The following is an 18,360-nucleotide window of genomic DNA, read 5'->3' as shown; positions in this document are numbered from 1 at the left end:
CCCATTGTTGTTGTACGAGAATTAAAAGAATAGAATAAAATAAAATAGAACCTTTGAGGTTTTAAGTTTTTACTGTTCCTTTGAACATGTTACTCTTTAGTTTTTATTATGAAAATATAATTATATGAAATTTATATAGAGTAAAAAGTGCAACCTTGGGTTAATTTAGACCTTATTCAAGTAAAGAACATTAGTTTAATTTAATTTAAAATTAATTCAAGTGAATAGGTGTCTGTGGAGGTGGTGTAAACTTTATTTTAAGTATTATGCCTTTTATTTATAATTTTTATATTTTCTTCTTAATTATACTTAATCATGCTGATTTGAAGAATCTGAGGCATCTTTATATTTATTTTTGGCAATCTTTCTGATAATAACAAAAACATATACATTTTCTGGATTTAAAGGCCATAAAAGGTCACTCATATATATTTGAACAACAATTTATGCATTGTATAAAATCTCATTAAAAATTAAAAGTTGATCATAAAAAATGTTCTTGATTTTAAGTTATAAATCAAAGGAGATCATATTAATAAAAATAGTTGAAGTGAATCGTTCCTGGCCAACCCGCCCTTCTAAATCGGGATTTAGTGAGTTTTAACACACCTTTGGAACATTTGTTTAAAATGGTATGAGGAGACTTTAATTAAAATATTGAAAAATAAAATTGTGAAACAGTACTTGTCGGAGGTTTTTGATTCTGGCAGAAAGCCTGTCCTTGATCTTTGCCTCAACTAAAAAAAAATTATTTTAAAACGTATGATAGATACAAATAATGGTCATAATACTTTATATACAAAGAATATTCTTCTTGATGTTCTCATATAATAAAAAAAAAAATATTAAACTATAAATATATAATTAAATTTTTATATCTGGCTGTCATTATTACCAAATAATCTAAATACTTTTTGTTTTCTTTTTTCAGTTAAATCTACCAGCTCTTGGAGATGGAGGCGTCTTTGCTGCCTTCCCAATTTTCTTATATTTGAGATTTGCTTCATAGCCATTCTAGTGATGATAGGAGTCACAGTGGTCTATGTTGAAGAACTGCATCTTCCTGAGTAAGACTTTTTGGATATAATTTTATTATCTCTTTATGATTCCTCTCTCATAAATTTTATTAAATTACAAAAAAAGTTAGTATATCCACTTTATTCTTATGTATCTTACAATTTCCAAGTGATAAGATAATTTAGTATTTATTTGATCAGTTAATAGTTCACCGTGGAGTATATATGAGGAGAAGGTGGTTTGAGGTACGGTCAGTGATGAACACAAATAAGTAAAACTTATTTATTATTTATATGTTAACTGTATCATGGTTCAGGCCAGACTCCAATTAGTACTTACCTGTAATCAAAGCAGGAAAATTATGGGAGGTGTCTAGGAGCTTGATAGGTATTTCAGCTAAGAGATTGCGGCTACTCCAGGATAAATAAAAGATTAATATAATAGAAGTCAATTGAACTTTGAAAGCAAAAGGTCTGTTTTCAAGGAAGTTGTTGTGAATAGTAAGGAATAGGGACAAGGAAAGATTTGATTCCAATTAGAATGGCCCAGTGTTTCCCTATACTGGTTACTTATTCATACAATAATTAATTATAATAAATGGAATATGGTCCAAGTGCGATAAAATTAAACTCTAATAGTAATATTTTGTACTATTTGAGTTTAATTTGACCGCACCCGGACCATATTCCATTAATTGATACACACGGTCAATCAGCAATCTTCAATCAATAATTAATTATATTTATTTCTTTTTTTTTTTTTTCCTTATGAATTAGGAGATACAGAGTTTGGACTGCTTTGTATAATCTACTAAATTGAAAGTTTTTTTAAATTAAAAAATAATTATAATTGTAACTTAAGTGATTAATGGATGATTGGGATTGTGGTGGCAATTTTTGGGTGGATTTTGTAGAATAGTCATGGGAGAAGTAATAATTATAAAGGATTGAGTTAGAAATTTCGCTTTAGAAAATGTGTGAGTAGGTGATAGGCTAATCTTTCCTGAAGTTTCTACACACTAGTGGAGAGGAATGTAGGGCTAAAGTAGAACACAGAGAACGGTGGAGAATTTTACTTCTTAGTCCATCGGGAACCATTTTCAATTAATTTTATTAATTTTTCATTCTAGTAGTTTTTTAATTGGTATTAGTAGCAAAATATATTTCTGACATAATGTTTAGAAGTACTATTACCTTAGATTAATTGTTGTTAAAAAGTAAAAAACCATACAGTAATTTTTTTTTTTATTCACCCATGTTTCTTATTAAAATTTATTGTTTTTAATGCTATGTTGAATTTGTTGCTGCAATTTTTGTACAATGTGGCTATTTCTGTTCCAGTGAGCAAGTTTCTATTGATCGAACAACTGTAAAAGTAATTTTGTTTCTTACTATTGGTTTGGTTGGAGTTTGTATCACAGCAAATATCTATACTATTGGACGAATTTTCAAATCCATTTTTCAATCCCATCGCAGACAGTTGCAAAGTGCTATTGCTTCTCTTGATACTGTAAAATCTGAAGGATTTTTACAAGCTTTGAAGAGGGAGGTGAATCTCATGACAGAAATGGTATGCAAATATTGTTCTAAAGTATTCTTATATCTATTTATTTTAATTTTCCAATTAGTTTTTTTTTTTTTATTCAATTTATAAATTTTTTTTTTAGGTGAAATGTTTAGATGCTTTTACTGGGCAACAAACAAGATTAGTAGTGATTGTTGATGGTCTGGATAGCTGCGAACAAGATAAAGTTCTTCTAATTTTAGATGCAGTCCATGTCTTATTTTCTGGTACCAATAATATTCCATTTATCATCATACTTGCAATTGATCCGCATATAATTTCTAAGGTAGCTTTAACATTCTAATTATTTTGTTATGAAAATAAAAATATACCTTTAATTATGTATGTATGTATGTGTGTGTGTTTTTTTTGTGTATTTTTCTGTATGCGTGTGTGATATAGGAGAAAAAGAGGGCAATAGAGCACATAGGCAGTTAGCTCTTCTGAAATATTAAAAAAATTACTTTATTTATAGTTTTCTATTAGGGTTCTAAAAGATGGTTTAAGATATCTAGCCATAATACTGTCTCCCAAGTTCTCTTTGCTTGATTGTAACTGCTGAACTTAATAATAAATAAACATACTTCATAATGAATCAATTATATTTCTTGTTTCTCATTAAAAAATCAATTAACATTGTTATCAACTACAAACCAATAAGACAAAGGTTTGATTATTAGGACCCATAAGGATATTTATGTGTGTCAGTTCAGAACATAGCTTACTTATACGACTAAGAATAACTGAGTTGCTATTTGAATAAAGAAAATTATTTAAATAAATTGTTTTGAAGTAATTATTGTAATCATCTTTATCATTTGTATTTAAGAAAATTAACTCTTTCAGTTGAAATCATAAATTTTATTTTATTTTTGGTTATATTGAAAAAGTGAATTATGATTATTCTCAAGAAATGTGGGTCCCAGAATGAATAAAATTTCTTCTTGAAGAAAAGTAGCCCATATTTGAAAAACTAAACATCTTAAATCTTAAATTGTATCAACCTATGCCATATGAAACTATCTCTTTTAGATTTGCACAAACCATTGATATTGCTATGATTTTATATTTAAATGTAATGACCGATTTGATCAGAACTTAGTTTTCTGTTCTTTTTTAATTAGGTTTCAAAATATAAACATTTGTATTTAATATTCGATATCCTCCAAAATAGTCTAGCTCAGATAAATATAATTAAAAACAAGTTTATTACTTAGGTTATTATAGGAGTAAGTTAAAATCATTGAAGTTATAATGTTGCTGTTTAATTAAACAAGTTGACACTTTGCCTGGCAGCTAGTGCTAAAATGATTAATCAGTTAATATCAATCTAAAACTTTTTTTACTTCTTTCTAGTACCAAGTATAGACAATAGCCTAAATATTAACCCAGTACATAACCACAAATATTTTTGAAATTATGATTTTAAAATATTTAATAACTGTAAATTAAAAAAAAATAGAAATCATGAACCATTTTAATTTATACTTATTTATTTCATTGTATTTTTATTACTATTTATTTACCTTTTAATTTCAGTTAATGTTTGTATGGCATGATTTTTACTTACATCTCTAATACTTATTGCTATTTAGTGTGGCAGATTGTATTATTTCAATAACAGTTAAAAAAAAAAAATCATGAAAAAACTTGCAATCGTCTTAAATATTTTTAAGCTAAGGCTATGTCCAATGGATCAAAAATACATACATATACAATACAAGTAATATGAAATACCAAAGAGAATGAATTATCAAAGAATTACAGAATCTGGTAAAATCTTAAATTCTTTTTTACTCAATATTTGGACTTAAAACATTTATGTGATTGTCTCTCAATATTCTGTTCTTGTAGTACTTGGTTTTGATGAGCTTCAAAAAGTTTTAACATCATTATTTTGCACACTTGCTCCCAGCTTAGCATGCTGGAATTTGTGAAATATATAAAAATAATTTTTTCTAAATTATTAAGTAAAAATTTACCAAAAATGTTTTTGAATATGTAAATATATTTATGTTTTCATACTATCATCTGAAGTGAGGTATAGAATATTTATTATTTATGCTCTCATCAGGTGGCATGGGAACAGGTCAGTTTTGGGATATTCCATTGCTGTTGTTGCATGTATTGTATTTTTGTGATAACATGTTACTTACTGTGTTTATTTTATAGTAGTAGATATGCGACATTGTATACTTTTCCTTTTTTTTTTTTAGAGGGATGGGCAAAATGTTGCCAGTGGATCTGATCAGGTTTTCTTATCTTAGTGCCGCAGAAAATGTATTTAATTTCAGTTACAAACTCAAAATATATATATTATTATTGAAAAAATATATAAATAAAATTTAGCATAAAAAGCAGAGAATAAATTGCCCATCCCTTTTTTATAGCATGTGCAATGCTGTAAATTTCGGTATTTAGTATATAGTTAACCTTTTTCATCTTTCAATGTGATTTATAATCAAAATAACCTTTGTATATAATTTCTTCTTTGACTATTTTCTATATCTTAAAGCAAGTGAAATGATGATGATTTTCATTCCTAAAAACTTTTGTTATGTTAATGTTGTCATGTGGAGGCATGGTAGCAAGTTTATAGTAGTAACGAAGGTAATTACTCTTAAAAGTTCATACATTTATTTGATTTTATTTTAATTCCATTTGATGTTTTCTGATATTTAAAATGAAAAGTACTTGAAGAAATTAAATTTTAAAATATATTAGACAGTCCTCATATGTATGTCAGGTTCGTCAATCCATTCCTTGGATAGTGACTTGAGCTAAACTCAACAAAAATGTCTCTATACGCATAAAGTTTATCTTTAGGCTACACATTGTAGCCTTTAGTTTATCTATTAAATCTTTTATATTCTGTGCACTCAGATTTAATAGCATTGTTTTTCATTCCAATTGACTTTTTAACTGATATGTTTAATAAAAAAAAATTTAATATTTTCCTTCAAGCAACTTAACTTTGAATTCAGTTTGGCCTAAAACGGTTCCTGGTATGAATCAGTTAATGATTTAACACCAGACCTACCTGTATGAATTTTTCCACTTAAAGCCATGAAATCCTTTGAGGAATGGTGTTTTTTTTTTTTTTTTTATACTTTGAAAGAATTACTGTTCATAAGTGGTATAAAATTGTCAGTTTTATTGAACCATTATTGTACTGTTTTAATCCAAGCCTCGACCAAACAATTTTTTTCTCAATAGATTGTTTCAGTGAGGGGCTACCTTTATAAATTTAATGAGTTTTACTTTGGACATCAATAAAAAAAAAAAATATATAAAATTTAATATACATACTGTACTAAATAATTATACTTAGTCACTAACTCTGCTGGTTTCCAATAAGTTTAAAATTTTGTAATAAGTGTTCTGTAAATTTTGATAACTCCAATTCTAAACTAAACAATCATAGGAGGCAGTTAAACTGGTTGATTTTATCTCATTTTTTGATGATTTGTTGACTTATGCCATTTTCTTTTCTACCAACGAACTGAACTGCCTAAAGTTATTTTTAAACTTATCTCTACGAATTATTATCCATTTATTTAATACCACCCTGATTATAATATTTTGAGACAATATTTTAATATTTTTGAAAGCATAATTATTTAGTTAAATAGTAATTTTGTTTCTTATTTTATATTTTATTTTTTAACCTAGATTGTTAAAAATGTTATCTATTTTTTTTTCATAATTTATTGCTATCATGCTTGTTCTAAGTTCATAGTTTCATATTTAATTTAATTTTCTTAATAGGCTGTTGAAGTGAATAGTCGTAGACTCCTGAGTGAATCTAATATTGGTGGTCATGATTTTCTAAGAAATTTGGTACATCTTCCATTTTACCTTCAGAATTCAGGTCTCCGTAAAGTAAAAACTGCCCAGAAAGCTGCCATGAGAAAGGGTTTTGATGTTTCCTCCACAGATTTGACTGTTGTACAGGTACTTATGTTATAGTGCTTTGATTTTATTCATTTTAATATGTTCAATTTATATTCTTATAGAAGTGTAATAATATTAATCTGTTTTTTATTTAATAATTTTCTTTTGAAAATCTCTAGTCTAGACAAAGTAGTTAGTTTACTATTAGTCCTTTCCATTTCACCATTCTAGTAGGGGAAAAATTCATTTAATATTTTTTTTGTTTTTTAATTTTAAAATTTTGTCCTATTAGTAGTAGTAGTAGTAGTAGTAGTAAAGTTTTCATAGAGGAAGGCTGATTGCAATTTTTTATTAATACTCTACTATATATTATGGTTTTTGTCAAATACCTTTTTTAGTAGTGATCTGTATTAAATTTATGAGTCATATATTAATAATAGTTGGTAGTGTGTAGCTCATTGGTAAGGCACTGTGCTACAAATCCCACAAGGGCCTGTGTTCGATATCCCGCTGGGCAGATAATTGTTTTCTGTTTCACTGTAGCTGTGAGTCAGTCATTTTCATTGTGATTCTAATAATGGTGTTTGACAATAAAACTCCATTGCTTGTGATTATTGGTTTGGAAAAAGCAATTAGAGATTCAATGATTCAAAATGGAACAATGTTTAATCAAATGGTACAAATTTTGGACTATGCCGATATCCTGGACGTTTTTTGGGAGATCCAAAGCTTCAGTAGAAAAGGCCTTCTTCCGCATCGATGTTGCTACTAAGAAGTTAGAACTTGCTGTTAATACCTATAAAACCAAATATATGATAACCAGTTAAGTTAGAGGTCATAACGAAGATTATGTTTAAGCTGATTATTATTCATTCAAATGTGTTGATCACTCAGGTATTGCTGAGATACAGTGGTCGATAACATTGCTGTTTTAGACGATGTTGGCATCTGGGAAGTAGCTCAATATCAAGAGCCAAAAAAAAGTTTATAAGACACTGATCAGACCAGTGTTTACCTGCACATGAAGCAGAAAATTTTTTTAAAAAATCCTGAAAAACATTAATGGTCTTGTGAAAATGTTACAAAATGGAGAAGGCGCAAGAGCAGAAAAGTATATTCAGTGCTAAATGAGCCTGATATTGTAATTATTCTCAGTAGGCTTTTATGGTTAGGGCATGTTGTAAAGATGTCCCTGATGAAATCATAAAAAAACTCTTAGATGAAAAAATGTATAGTACCAGCCCAAGAGGTTCTGCTTAAAGTTCACAATTGGAGGGCAGCTGCACTTCACTGATTAAACAGACAAAATATGCTTGAGAAGTGGCCTCCAATAATGGGTTATCACACCAAATGAGTGAGTGAGGGATAGATGTATGTCTATCATCAAATGTTGTCACAAGATAATTGAATAAAGAATAGGATTACAAATTAGGTTTGTTTTAAATTTTCTTATAAGAGAAATTTTATAAATTAAGTAGTCTACAAGAATGAAAAATACTAATAGTAGTGTAGTAACCCCATCAGCAATGAAATTTCTGTTTGTTCCTTGGCTCTGTGTAATGAAAAAAACATTTTTACCAAGTTTTTACAAATTAATCCAATATAATGGGTATCCTTAATGAGGTGTAGATAGTTGACCGTAGATCACTAATTGAAGAAGATGGTCCGGGAGGGGTGGAGGCGTGCGGTCTGTAAATGTGTTAATATATATGGATAAGTGTTAATATTCACACTGTTATTCATATATAAGTCATTTATCCATTGTATCATATATTTCATTTTCTGACATATTGTTTAATATGTAGATTCAAATTGTTTTTCAGTTTTTTAGGCACTACTTACACATCTTATTCATATTTTCTTACCTACATAATATTATATTTCATCTTTCACTTTTATCAATCTGCTAGAGTCTAATTCCATGGTTATCAATCAATTATTTTGTATTATTCAATTCAGTATTTTTTATAATTCCAAATTTGTTTGTATACTATTCCTTTTCAGTTTTATGTTTCTTTGAATGACGGTTGTTATCTCTTTTGTTCTATAGCCCTAATGAAGACCTGAAACTCAGGTCGAAAGGTCGGCATAAATAAGTAATTTTTTGTTTATTTATGTTTTTTTACTGACCGCACCCCCTGACCATCTTCTTCAATTAATGAATAAATGGTATCCTCTCTATTTAAGTAATCATTGTGTTTGATTAATTGATTAATTAATTCATTTATTTAAAGACTAGGAGAAGTTCAAATGATGTCTCTCAAGGAGCCGAAAAACTCAAAGTACCCTCAGGTTCTAGCGGAGGTAGGAAAATGTCAAGAAAACTGAAAATGAGTGAGAGCATTGCTTCTTCATTGGGTTCCAACCTGAATAGAGCTGGTGGTCCGCAAGACCTTACAAAAATGCTGCTTACAGATGACTACTTTTCAGATGTCAACCCCAGGTCTATGAGAAGGCTTATGAATGTTGTTTATGTAACTGGTGAGTATTAAAGTAATGAAACTTAAATAAGTTATTATTTGACTTATTGAATACATTTCCTTGAATCAGTAAAAAAAAATTCTTCTGTCATTAAAAAAAATCCTTTATTATTTTTTAAATATTTCTTCATCAACATTTCAGGGTATTCTTACATCTTTGGATGTTTGATAACCAGCATAACATGTTGTTATTCTATTTATTGAACATTTTGAAGGTGGAGGAGTACTTTAAAACATCGGTGAAGAAATATGAAAAATAAAGTAAAGGTTTTGTTCTAATGATGGAGGATTTTTTTTTTCACTGATACAAGGAAATAAACCTTATTCTTCCTGACACTCAAATGCTATGTTAGTCATAATTTTTATGTTCAAGTAATATAGATGCAGAGGTAATTGGATTGTATGCCTTCTGTCATTAATGTGTAATTTAGCCATTTCAAGAATGAAAGCTCATTTGTTTTCTGTTACTGTAGAAAAAAAAAATTGTCTTCATAATTGAAAATTTCCACTAAAATTTTATGTTTAAACATAAATAACAAATATGGATTCATCTCTCTCTGTAGTCAAATCAATATTCAGGTATTATTCCTTGTAACCTTTAGCTGATTTAGATTTAATTTTCAGGAATTTTGTGGGTTAGTATCGAGATGATCATAAAAAAATTTTTATCTGACTTATATTCTTTTATTCTATTATTATGTTTTGGTTTTATAGGTAGGTTGCTCAAAGCCTTCCAGATGGATTTCAATTGGTACCATCTTGCTAGTTGGATAAATATCACTGAACAATGGCCCTACAGAACTTCCTGGATTATCCATTACACTGAAACAGCAGAAGAACCAGTTGATGATGGAGTACCTCTTAAAGTTCTTTATGACAAGTAATTCATTTATTTACTTTTTTTTTTAATGTAATACATTTTTTAAAAATTAAAAATAGTATGCTTTTTTATATAAACATCATAAATTTTACACAAAAAAATTTAAGATTTTAAGCAAAAGAATAAAAAAATCTTTAATTGGTAAAGCCATAAGGAGAATTATACTCATTACTTGTAATAAAAAATAAAATAAATTTTATACTACCGATTCTTCGAGCTGTTGTGGCCAATAAATACCCTCCCTCCCCGCCAATCTTCTATTACTCATTTTTAACATCCTAATTACTCACACCTAATTGAATAACTACTACTTTTTACTATCATTAATTTGTAGACAATAATTTTCTTGTTTTCTAATCAAAATATTAACATTAATTATTAACCATTTAAGTTTGGCCTAGTTTATCTACTGTTGTTTTAATTAGTTTAAAAAGTTTTTAATGCAACATTCTTTATAATCTTGAAGAATAAGAGAAGAAATACCTGTCTCAAAAGAAATGGAACCTCTCCTTGATCTTGACCGAGATGAAAGAAAACTTGATGTCTTTTTAGCGTATCACAGATCTTCATTGTTGGTTGCTGATCTTAGAATATTTTTGCCATTTACTATCAACCTTGACCCGTACATCAAAAAAGTCATTAAAGGTATATTTATGATACAAGACTCAAAATGTTATACAATTACTTTGTTATTCAATGACTTGTTAAATGTATCAAGTTCCGGGAAACTTTTGAGTAGTTCAAAGATTTTATGAAAAATGAATTTAATTAAAATGTTGATTTTGTCATTTCCCATTATGGTGGGACTCCATCCGAAGGGCCCAGAACACATCACCCACGATGGGCCATTACAAGCCACCTCCATTGTGTTGAATGAGTCATGTACCATTGGGTGAACACCTTTTACACTGATGGGCTATGCTGGCCTACTTGGTGCATGATCCATTGTGTACTGGGACCATTAGATGGATGGCACTTTGTTTTTATTTTCCGTTTTCAGTTTCTGAGTTTTTTTTTTTTTTTTTTTTTACAGAACTGTAGTATTTATATTCATTTACTTTTGATTTTCATTCTATATATAATTCATATTCTAAATTGTATGTTTACTTTTAATGTTGATTTTTAGTATTTTCTTTTATATTTTAATATTTAATTACAATATAATTATAAAAAAAGACCTCAGAATACAAAATTTAAAAAAATTTCCAAAAAAAATTAGTGAGTGCATGTATTTTTCAATGATATTTGATTATTCATTGAAAAAAATTAAAATTTTAAGTTCTATGATAGAAAATTAATACTTAATTAGGTAATAAATCATTATCTTATTATTTAAATATATTTTTCCATTTATTATTTACAATTAAATAAATACTCTCGTTAATATTAATGATTAATTAATATTTGTTTGACATTATCATAATCTTGTTTCTACAATTTTTCTAGATGAAAAACAGAATGCAGAGGAAACCCTTGCCATGTCTACCTTTGGTGTCTCCAGGGTTCCTCCTGTTCCTCCCGGATGGGAAACGTGGGCAACACCTACCCCTGCCCCTAGAACAGCTACTTCATTGAGGAAACAGGTGTTTTTCAGTTGAAGATTGTCATATTTTAGCTTAATTTTAAATCAGAAGGGAGGCTATCTCACTCAACAATACAATAATTTTCATACCATGCTCAATATCTTGGAAACTATCTACTGCATGAAAAAATATTATGCATATTTTTTGAAGTAGAGTAAAATTTCTAAAATTTGAGTTCTTGCTGAGCTCAGTATGTTTGATATGAACAGATACACAGTTTTCCCCAAAATACCATTTAAAAAAAAAATCATTATTATAGTAAGGCTTGCTCCTATAAAGATCATTATTAACTACTTTAAATTGAATTTAAGAAGCTTCATTTTGAATATTGATAGATTCATGCATATCTCTTAGTTCCTGAAGTATGAAACTTTTTTAAAATGACTCATCTTAAACTAATGTGAGATAAGAAATAAACAAATGTTGAAACTGTGTCAAAATATTTATTTAAACTATTCTGGAGTAATAAAAATGCCTAATATTAATGATATCAATTATTAAATTTATATTTAACATCTAATGATTAAAAATTAATCATAGTTAATGAAATTAGGACGTTAAAGTTTAAAAAATTATATTTACAAAGCATAATAATATTATACTATAAATTACATTAGTATTAAATTTTCTTAGTACAAAAAAAAAATAAAACAGAAAGCAGTTTGGATGTGAACAATTTCACTTTTTATGCTGCTTAGGTGAGCCGCTTGATTGATCTATTTCATTATCCTTCACTTCATTTTTTTAATGTTTATTCTAAATTAGTTCAAAGTCAGTTGTCTCTTGGCAAACAGACTATATTCCGAAACATCTTTTGAGTACTTGCTTCCTATTAAGCTATATTGTATTTATATTGAAAACTTCCTGCTTTGAGCATTGCCAGTAGCTAGTCTGCTATCAGACACCTCTAATGTGGTTATAGTGTGCCTCTTTGTGAATGTCCTCCAGAAGATTTAAACCACAGTTGGCCTTACCCAAATTTGATTTGAGTTCTCTCTCTCTTCTACCTTGGTACTAACCCAACTAGAGATAAATTGCCTACATTCACATTTCCCAAGAGTATTTACCGCAGTATTCTAAGGGCAACTTTAATAACCTCAATGATATCTCTCATAATTTCCTTCTAGTTTAAGATTTTTCATTCTCAGATGATAAAGTGCTGTTTTAGTTAATTTACCTGCCTGACATTTAAATTTATATTCAGGAAGTGGTCTCATTGCAAAGATGCAGTTGATACACCTGTCAATCATCTTTTGACTATTTCTATGAGAAAATATTAGTTGTAAAGCTTTGATATTATTATTAGTGTTCTCTAATCTATGGTATTCAAACAATTCCCCTAGCTGTTCTTCAATGAATATCAATACATCCAAGTGTGACTCCCTCTTAAAAGTTCTAACAGGTCCAGTTACAGGTTGACCTCTTTGGAGGAAAGATGCCATCAGTATCATCAAATTTAAATGTTGTAAATGAATTTATTACCTATTCCATCCTAACAGTTACTATACTGTCTCTGTCTTTCTTTTTCTGTGCTAACGGTGTAACTATATAATTATGTCTTATCCTACAGTACACTTTCTGGGAAGTGAATACCTATCAGTGCTTCAAGAATTTCTAACTCAATTTTAGAGGAAGATCTTTCAACTCTTATTATTTACTTCTATATTAATACTCTGCACCCTTAGAACTGCTACAAGACCCTTAAAGCAACCTAACCATTACAAGATCTGAGCATGATTCCTCATTGGAGACGTAGCGAGACTTCAATCTTTTTGCTGGTTCATTGAGTTGCGATTGTTATAACAATGACCAACTGCTTATTTTGGAAACAAGCTTTTCTTCATTTATTAATAATATCAGGATCATTACTAATTATAAATTATGGCTGAGACTCACTTAGTGTCTTCATGCACATCGTATTTATAGCAAGCTGCCCATAGCCTATACTGGCCTTTTATTATTTACATTGTATTTGATAGGATAAATAAACAGATGGTATTGTAATCTCTGTTCTAATATTCTCCTTCTCAAGAGTCCAATCAGGTCCTGCAAGATCTTAAGAACATTTTTATAGCAGTTTTATTTTACTTTTGTACTTGATATAGGCTCTGAGGTGCACTTATATAGAGATAATGCCTGGGTCAATAATTCTCATTCCTTTTGATATTTTACCTAATTAGCTAGGTTAAATAGGGCTTATTTCATTAGAATACCAAAGTAATGTTAGTAATAAGCTAAAAAAGTTATTTAGAGATTCATGTGGATTAATTCTTGCTCTTATTATTTGTCTCAATTATTAGTTCTAATCTGCTCATAAAGAACATTTTCAATAGTTATATTTGCATTTTATAAAATATTGTAGTACTTTTATGTATGTCTATAAATAACTATATTTATCTATCTATCTGTATAAAATTGATATATCTGAACTTATCACTTATCTTTGATTTACACTTTCAGAGATCACTTGTAAGAGAAGGATCTCTTGATTCAGAGAGGTTAAGGAATTTTTATCCTCTTCGCAGTACCCATCTTGTAACACCACCACCCCCACAGCCTTGGCCTCAACCTCCATGGATGACTCCAGCTCCTTTGGTTGCTCCACAACCAATTGTCTCGCAGCCTGTTCAGCCACAGCCTCCCATTCCATTACCAGTAAGCCCTATTTTTATGATTGCCACATAACTTTTTAGATCTTTTTTATTTTTTTCATTATAGAAGTTACCAATTATTAAATATTTTAATTTTAGATGGAACTGAATGATTTAAAACTAAGTTCTCTAAATGTCAATGGTGTATGCCAACTCCTTTCCAAAGTTCCTGATATCTCTCAGTCGAATGTTTCTCACTACATATCTCAAGTCACAAAACATAATATTACTGGAAAGGTCTTGAAGAATTGTGACATGGATGAGCTTAAAAGGGTTAGTATTTTGATTATAAGTTTGATATAATTATTATTTAAAAAGATACAGAAACAAATAAAACCTAACATAATATAAAAAAAGGCAATTTTTATAATTTTGATATCAGCTTTACATGTTAAAGGCCAAATTTTTGTTATAAAAAACCGTTTCTTCCACTTATTTAGGTATCTTGTAGTTGCAGTTAGGCATATTGATTAATTGATTAAGATTTTTGGATTGAGATTGATTAAGGTTTCTTGGACTAAATCGCTGCTCCGATGCTGAATTATTGATTTATAATCCATCAACTGAGATGATACAGTAAATGGATCTGTTTCGAATACACACAATACAGATGATATTGGCCATGTCAGTAGCCCTCACCTCACCTGTCTGTATCTGCTTTAGCAGCATGTGGGAATAGATACTTTGTATCAACTCCCGCTGAGTTGATACAGGCAAATGGATCTGATACATACTGTCCTTTACAGTCGCCTCACCTCTACTTGGTATCTGCTTTAGCAGTGTTTGTGTATTGATACTTCATATTAACTCCTGCTTACTAAGTTGATACAGAGGAATGGACCTGATCTATATATGCAAAACGATACGGACAATATTGGATTTGACAGTGTGGTGGAGATTGCTACTTGCTACCTACTTCAAGCACTTGTGACCCTTCTGACTTACCTATCATTGTAGCAGTCAATTCCTTAGTTTCTTAATTTCTAAAAGTACCTTAATTTTATAATTTTATTTAATTATTTCAGTGCATAAAAAAATAAGATAATAATATGTACTAAAGTAAATAATAAATTTGAACCACTTTTATTTTTGGTACACATTTATTTATTTATATGGTGAACATTTCTTACATCTTTGTGTCCATATATCCCTATTTAGAACTGCATAGAATCACTTAAAATGGTGTAGAATTGATAATTTCATATTATTACCATATTATAATATATTTTTTTTGTACTGTTGGTTACTAACATGATCCCAAAAGTATTTTGCCTTATTCTTACAATTACAATAATATTTTCAAAACGACTTAATCTAATGTACAGAGATAATTGTATATTATCTAATATAATGAATTCTAAAAATATATTGTTTCAGGTTTTAAAAATGAACTTTGGCGACTGGGAGATTTTCAGAATGGTTTTATCTGCTTTAAGAGTTATTGATGACTCAGCTACAAATTCCAGATTTAGATATGGCTCGAGCCCTCCCAGCCCGCAACAGCCTCCTTTGAACTGTAGGCATTATTATTATTATTCTATTTTATTCTCTATTATAAGATTTTTAACCCTTAACTAATATCTTTTATCATAATAGACATACGCTTGCCTACTATAAAATAATTTATATAGTTTTAAAATTATTGGCTTAATGAATGTAAATAAATATTGTACAATTATTAAAAAAAAAAAACTATTACACTATTATATCATATTTTCTTGAATTGAGGTTTAGGTTTTTTTCTTATATTTCCTTCTGTAAAGTAAATGTTCAACCTCTATTAAAGGGTGTCCCATATTCAGACTCTTTTCAGGAAAATTTTACTGTGACCCAAACCTTGGGGCTTTTAAGACAATTTATAATTTTTGTTTCTATTTTTATGATGGAAAATAATAATACAGTTTATTATAATAATCTGTGACAACTTATTACAAAATATTTTTGAGAAAGATAATATACTAAAATATGTTCATACTGGGATCAGAGATGATATATAAACTCAAGGCAAATGGTATGTTTTAACTGTCAGTTGAGAATGAAAAGGAAGGGGACATACAACCAAATCAGAAGATTAGCTGACATAAATGGTGTTTAGAATTAAATTTTGAGAATGGCCACCTAATTAGGGTTTGTAAGTTAAAGTTGAAACGAAAATGGATTCCACATATACTGAATGTACTGAAAGAAATGGAAAACCAAAAAGTCATCTGTAAGATATTGCTTAAATCTCCTGAAAAAAACTCTTCTCTGTAAAGAATTTAAACTTTCAACCTGTGATGAAAAATATATTTATAGAGAATCCTAATTGGAGAAAATCATGGATTGATTCAGGTGAGCAGCAAGTGCTAGGCACAACTGCTTCAGAATGAACTTTATTTTGTGTTTTTGGTGAGGTTAGTAAGGTATATTATATTACAAACTTCTTAAACCAGGTTAAATTAATATTTATCGTTTCTGATAACAAATAATCAACTTAAATGCTTGATCGTAAAACAACCAAAATGGATATGGCATTGCAAAGTATTTTTGCTTATAATAATATATCATCAGACACATTAAAGATGATGATCAAAAGATAAGCAAAGCCTAAAGCATTAACAGACCCACTATATACCCCAAATTTTTCTCCACGATCTGATTGATTTCATCTGATTGCCACTGGTTTTGATCGTTGACAAATACACTTCCCAAGCTTTACTTCATAATATCTATTGTGAAAAAATGGATATCTTAATGGTTTGTCTTGAATCAAAAAAGTTCTATTGGTATGTCATCGACTAATTACCTGAATGATAGAGGAAATGTAAAGTTATCTGATTAGTTTGATTGATCGTGGAAAATATTTAAAAAGACCCAGCTCCTCTTTCTACCACATCTATGGGTCTGAAACCCAGTAGAAGTTCAGTATGAGTATGATAGCAGAATTAGACGATCACTTTTGACAACTGTGATTAGTTGACTTGAGTTACACTTCAAAAGACAAATAAACTAGTAAGTTTATTTATGAAGTAGGAAGGTAAAAATGTCAAAACTTTCATGGTGTTATAGAAATATCAGAATAACCCGTTAACCTACTGTTTATTATTATTATTGCCCCAACAGACTGTGGAGGTTCAAGGCCTTGCCTGATGTACTTAAGAAATACATCCCGCGTTTCATGACGTGGTTTTCATGAAACCAGCTGCTTAGTATTAAGTATTTATGTTAAATAAATAGAATGTTGACTACAACATAATCTGTAGTTTGTATTCTTTGTATAATTGGTTGTCGACTTCATAGAGGCCGTCGACAGACAACATGTTACTACTTACTTTCACATTATGTTACTTTTGTAGATCATGAGAAGTTTTAATAATAAAACAATTTTTGTAGCTTCTGGTGGAAGTAATCCTGTTGGTGTCAACATTAATTCCTCTAACAAAGAGTTAAGAGCCAGTTCTAGTGCTCAGGATGAGGCAGTTAGATCTACCAGTAAAGAGCGAGTCAATGCCATGGAAAAACAGGTAATTCTTTATTCTATTTTTAGTTAAAAATCCAGTTTTAACTGTTTTCATATTTCTTCGACCCATTTATTAGTTATATTTGAAACTTTTGTGATGAAAAAATATGATAAAATGTTTAATTAACCAATCCGAAGCAAAAGATGTGTTTTTAATGTGAAGAATCAAAACCATAATACCAGCATGTTTCACTCTTTTTTTTATTTGTTTGTTTTCTATCATTTCCAGTCTTGAAATAAACAGCATAATCTTTCATTTAAATGTTCTTCGAGTAAGGAAGGAAGATTAGAAGTGGAAGTTAGCTTGTTCTGGGTAATAATGTTAGCTATGATTTTTAAAGTCAGAGAAGGGGTGAGTTCATTATACCCTCTACATTTCCTGAATACCTTAAGTAGCTGGATTAATAATTATCAAGTCGTTTATGTTATAAACTAATGTATCATACTTCCACTTAAAATGCAAGTCAGAACCAATTGCATTAATAATGAAGCTAAAACACCCTACCTTTGGGAAACCTGTCCGTTTGAAATATCTTTTTTTAACATGTATTGTTGTTATGCCATTCTATTTTTTTCTAGTAGTTATGAAGTATTTTGTTTAATTATCTTCTTCAGTTTTTTTAAATTTCCAAATACAAGTATTATTCAACCCTTTGATATCATCTTTTTAAGATTTCAGTGTCTATAATATGTTAAAAGTGATGAGAGTGTTTAACTGAAAGTTTACTATATTCAAGTAAGAAAAAAATTTAAAGAAATGATGTTATTAATTTTAAATTTGCGAAATCTTTTC

The 18,360-nt window shown here is 29.1% G+C and overlaps 1 protein-coding gene across 14 annotated transcripts in view; it reads left to right on the top strand.

Annotated features, from left to right (window-relative positions):
- Arms (Ankyrin repeat-rich membrane spanning) overlaps positions 1 to 18,360 on the top strand; it is a 110,116-nt gene that overhangs the window by 52,791 nt on the left and 38,965 nt on the right. For all 14 annotated transcript variants that reach the window (XM_014418382.3, XM_014418380.3, XM_067046708.1 and 11 more), the window contains 12 exons: positions 932 to 1,067; positions 2,358 to 2,586; positions 2,684 to 2,866; positions 6,349 to 6,534; positions 8,709 to 8,955; positions 9,669 to 9,834; positions 10,301 to 10,479; positions 11,281 to 11,417; positions 13,878 to 14,072; positions 14,168 to 14,341; positions 15,446 to 15,584; positions 17,441 to 17,571. In XM_014418382.3, coding sequence (XP_014273868.1) covers positions 932 to 1,067; positions 2,358 to 2,586; positions 2,684 to 2,866; positions 6,349 to 6,534; positions 8,709 to 8,955; positions 9,669 to 9,834; positions 10,301 to 10,479; positions 11,281 to 11,417; positions 13,878 to 14,072; positions 14,168 to 14,341; positions 15,446 to 15,584; positions 17,441 to 17,571 — 2,102 coding nt within the window. The remainder of the gene's footprint in view (positions 1 to 931; positions 1,068 to 2,357; positions 2,587 to 2,683; positions 2,867 to 6,348; positions 6,535 to 8,708; positions 8,956 to 9,668; positions 9,835 to 10,300; positions 10,480 to 11,280; positions 11,418 to 13,877; positions 14,073 to 14,167; positions 14,342 to 15,445; positions 15,585 to 17,440; positions 17,572 to 18,360) is intronic.

Source organism: Halyomorpha halys, unplaced genomic scaffold, assembly GCF_000696795.3.
Source record: "Halyomorpha halys isolate HHAL.00 unplaced genomic scaffold, Hhal_1.1 Scaffold194.1, whole genome shotgun sequence".
NCBI lineage: Eukaryota > Metazoa > Arthropoda > Insecta > Hemiptera > Pentatomidae > Halyomorpha > Halyomorpha halys.
The sequence above is the reverse complement of the archived record's forward strand: the minus strand, read 5'-3'. Positions and strand labels throughout refer to the sequence as shown.